General features: G+C 50.2%; 1 protein-coding gene across 1 annotated transcript; it reads left to right on the plus strand.

Moving 5' to 3' along the window:
- Positions 1 to 229: 229 nt before the first annotated feature.
- atgI (autophagy protein ATG9) lies at positions 230 to 3,148 on the plus strand (the record flags this gene model as incomplete). Its single annotated transcript, XM_015557128.1, has 2 exons — positions 230 to 954; positions 1,030 to 3,148. The coding sequence occupies 2 exons, from the start codon at positions 230 to 232 to the stop codon at positions 3,146 to 3,148; spliced, it is 2,844 nt and encodes a 947-aa protein (XP_015401035.1).
- Between the last annotated feature and the right edge of the window lie 299 nt (positions 3,149 to 3,447).

The following is a 3,447-nucleotide window of genomic DNA, read 5'->3' on the forward strand; positions in this document are numbered from 1 at the left end:
TTAGTTCTCTGCTGAATATATCTTATTTTGCTCTACTAGTACAACGGAATTCTTTGGTTGCGCCTAGCTCCCATTCGTACCTTAAGCTGGCCGCCGCTCACTATCTACCTCCATGAATGGTCCTTAGCTGTCTCTTGTATTCTGGTTTAAGGGTGGATATGATGCACTGCTGCTTAGGCAACCCACACTGATGTGATTCGATTAACATTGCAAGATCTTTTAGCCCATGATGATGACATCAAACATACTATCCCGTTTCCTTCCTCCGAACGGCTCGCCATCGGTGTACGAAACGCTTCGGCAACAGGACGCGGAATCGAATCCTTCGGATGTTGAGGAACGTGCAGGATTAGAATTCGAAGATGATCGGAGGACTCAATTTAGTGACCGTGAGTTGGAAGAGGCCATGGTACACGCTGCGAGAGACGGCATACAGAGCCCGAGCCCGAGCGAGCCGTTCCTGACTCAAGGGAGCCCGCAAAGAACCTCTGGTACAGCAACAGCTAAATCTGGTTCCCGGCGGCGGAAACACAGTCGTCCTCGGTGGATGCACCAGGACCCCGACGACGGTGATGATGATGTGCCTCCCTCCCTCCTAGTAGAAGGACACCAGGATGACGACGAGATGAAGTCCCGACTTCCCCCCCCTCCTCCTTCTCATCGCCACCCGCAGCGAGAACAGTCTCCTGCTCCTGGTCCTTCATCGCGTGCAGATCGGGCTCGTTGGAACACAACAAGGGAACAGCTGCCGCTCCACAATGATCGCAGGGGGCAACGTCCCGGGGCAATCTGGTCGCTGGGGCATCCCAACCTGGCCACAGTAGATCCCAAAGAGAAAGCCATGTGGCTGTGGGCAAACGTGGAAAATCTGGACAATTTTCTGAAGGATGTTTATACGTACTTCTTAGGGAATGGGATATGGTCAATACTGCTGAATCGAGGTTTAAGCCTCTTGTACGCCCTTACCTGAGTTCACCCTTTGCTCTTATATGGTTACCTCCGCTGACCGATGACCTAAACAAATTGCAGGACATTTGCTTTCGTGGTGGGATTTAGTACTTTTCTCACCAACTGCATCGATTATCGCAACTTTCGAGGAAGTAGAAAAATGGATGACATACTCATTCAACAGTGCACTAAGAAGATGTCTATGTCCTCTACCTTCTTGCTCTGGCTGTTGACTGTTTTCTGGATTGGAAAGGCTTTTCAGTACTTGATGGATATCAGAAGGCTGAAGCACATGCATGACTTTTACCACTATTTGCTCGGAATCTCTGACAGTGAGATCCAAACGATCTCCTGGCAGGAGGTTGTGAGCCGGCTGATGACTCTTAGAGATGCGAACCCCGCCACTGCTGGGGCAGTTTCTGCCAGGCATCGCAAGTTCATGGGGAGCCAGTCCAAGCAGAGGATGGATGCTCACGATATCGCAAACCGATTGATGCGTAAAGAGAATTACTTGATTGCTCTGGTGAACAAAGACATACTAGATTTGACTCTCCCAATACCGTTCCTCCGAAACAGGCAACTATTTTCGCAGACGCTAGAATGGAACATCAATCTCTGCATTATGGACTATGTTTTTAATGACCAGGGCCAAGTGCGAACCTTGTTCCTGAAGGACACACACCGGAAAGCCTTGAGTGAGGGCCTGCGGCGGCGATTCATCTTCGCGGGTATCATGAATATCTTCGTAGCCCCCTTTATTGTCGTTTACTTCTTGATGCATTATTTTTTCCGCTACTTTAACGAGTACAAGAAGAACCCAGCCCAGATTGGATCCCGGCAGTATACCCCTTTAGCCGAATGGAAGTTTCGCGAGTTCAACGAACTCTGGCATCTGTTTGAGCGTCGTGTCAACATGTCGTATCCTTTTGCTGGTCGTTATGTGGACCAATTTCCCAAGGATAAGACTGTCCAGATTGCTGGCTTTGTGGCGTTCGTCTCCGGCGCCCTGGCGTCCGTATTGGCCCTGGTATCCGTCATAGACCCAGAACTTTTCCTGGGCTTTGAAATCACACATGACCGGACTGTCCTTTTCTACCTGGGTGTTTTTGGCTCTGTATGGGCTTTTGCACGAGGGTTAGTTCCGGAAGAAACAAATGTGTTCGATCCCGAATTCGCACTTCTTGAAGTGATTGACTTCACCCACTATTGCCCGAATAATTGGAAAGGGCGGTTGCATAGTGACGAAGTTCGGAAGGAGTTTGCTATGCTTTACCAGATGAAGATCGTTATCTTCTTGGAAGAGATCCTGAGCATGATCTTCACCCCGTTTATTCTCTGGTTCAGCCTGCCTAAATGTAGTGATCGTCTTATCGACTTCTTCCGGGAGTTCACCGTGCATGTGGATGGCATGGGATATCTCTGCTCATTTGCCGTATTTGATTTCAAGAAAGGCACCAACGTCATCAGTCAAGGAGATACGAGACGACGAGAGAGCGGGAGGCAGGACCTACGGGCGGACTACTTCTCGACCAAGGATGGCAAAATGCTCGCATCTTACTATGGGTTTTTAGATAACTATGGTGGTAATCGCCCTGCGAACCCATCCAGTCGCCGCCAGTTCCACCCTCCACCTGCCTTTCCCACGCTGGGGTCACCATCTGCTGTTGAAATGGGTAATATCGGCGAGCGGCTGGAGCGAACCCAAACACGTCATGGTCCAGCAGCTGCTTTTATGGGGCAACAGTCGGGCTTGGGCCCTGGCTTTGGAGCTGCAGGCTTTGCCGATCATGCGTCGCCCGCACCATCTATCCTCCTTGACCCGCATCACCAGCCGATGGGGTCAGAGTTCCGGACGGCAAATCGATCTGTCCATTATCCACGGTTTAGGTCATCGCGTCCAGTGCGACCCATGACTGACCCAATTGAGGACGACAATGAATCAACCTCCGCGGAGATCCGTCGTGCTGCTGTTAAGAAGTCTCCCCAGACGGGATCCAGCGGTGGAGCTATCGGCACCAGTGATAGCAACCTGGGAGAGTCCTGGCGGATGAATCTGATGGGGGATGAAAATGACAAGGACTCAGGCGAGGACGAAGAGAACGTCGAAGAGCTTGCTGGGAACGCAGGGGTCTTCGGACTTATCCAGCAATTTCAAAAAGTCAGCAAAGACAATCGCGGACGCACCACAGTTGGGATATAGGGGTGGATGGGTTTGTCACCCCTAAGCTTCTTCGTTGGCATTAAAAGGATTTGTGACTGCCTATTTTCACACGACCAGCATGGAAGCTCTGAGGTATTCGCGGCTTATACAAGCGCGCGCCTATATTAAGTGTATACACATTCAATCCAGGTTTTACCTCCCCGTGGCACTGTGGAGTAAATAATGGCTTATAAGCCCTAGATTACTATTCGAGATGTTCTATCTAAGGTCAGGTATCAACTATAGAGATATTCAATGATTGGTTGCTATCTGTTATGATGTCCCATGCAGAACTCCAC

This window comes from Aspergillus nomiae, assembly GCF_001204775.2.
Source record: "Aspergillus nomiae NRRL 13137 chromosome Unknown contig00696, whole genome shotgun sequence".
NCBI classification, from domain to species: Eukaryota; Fungi; Ascomycota; class Eurotiomycetes; order Eurotiales; family Aspergillaceae; genus Aspergillus; species Aspergillus nomiae.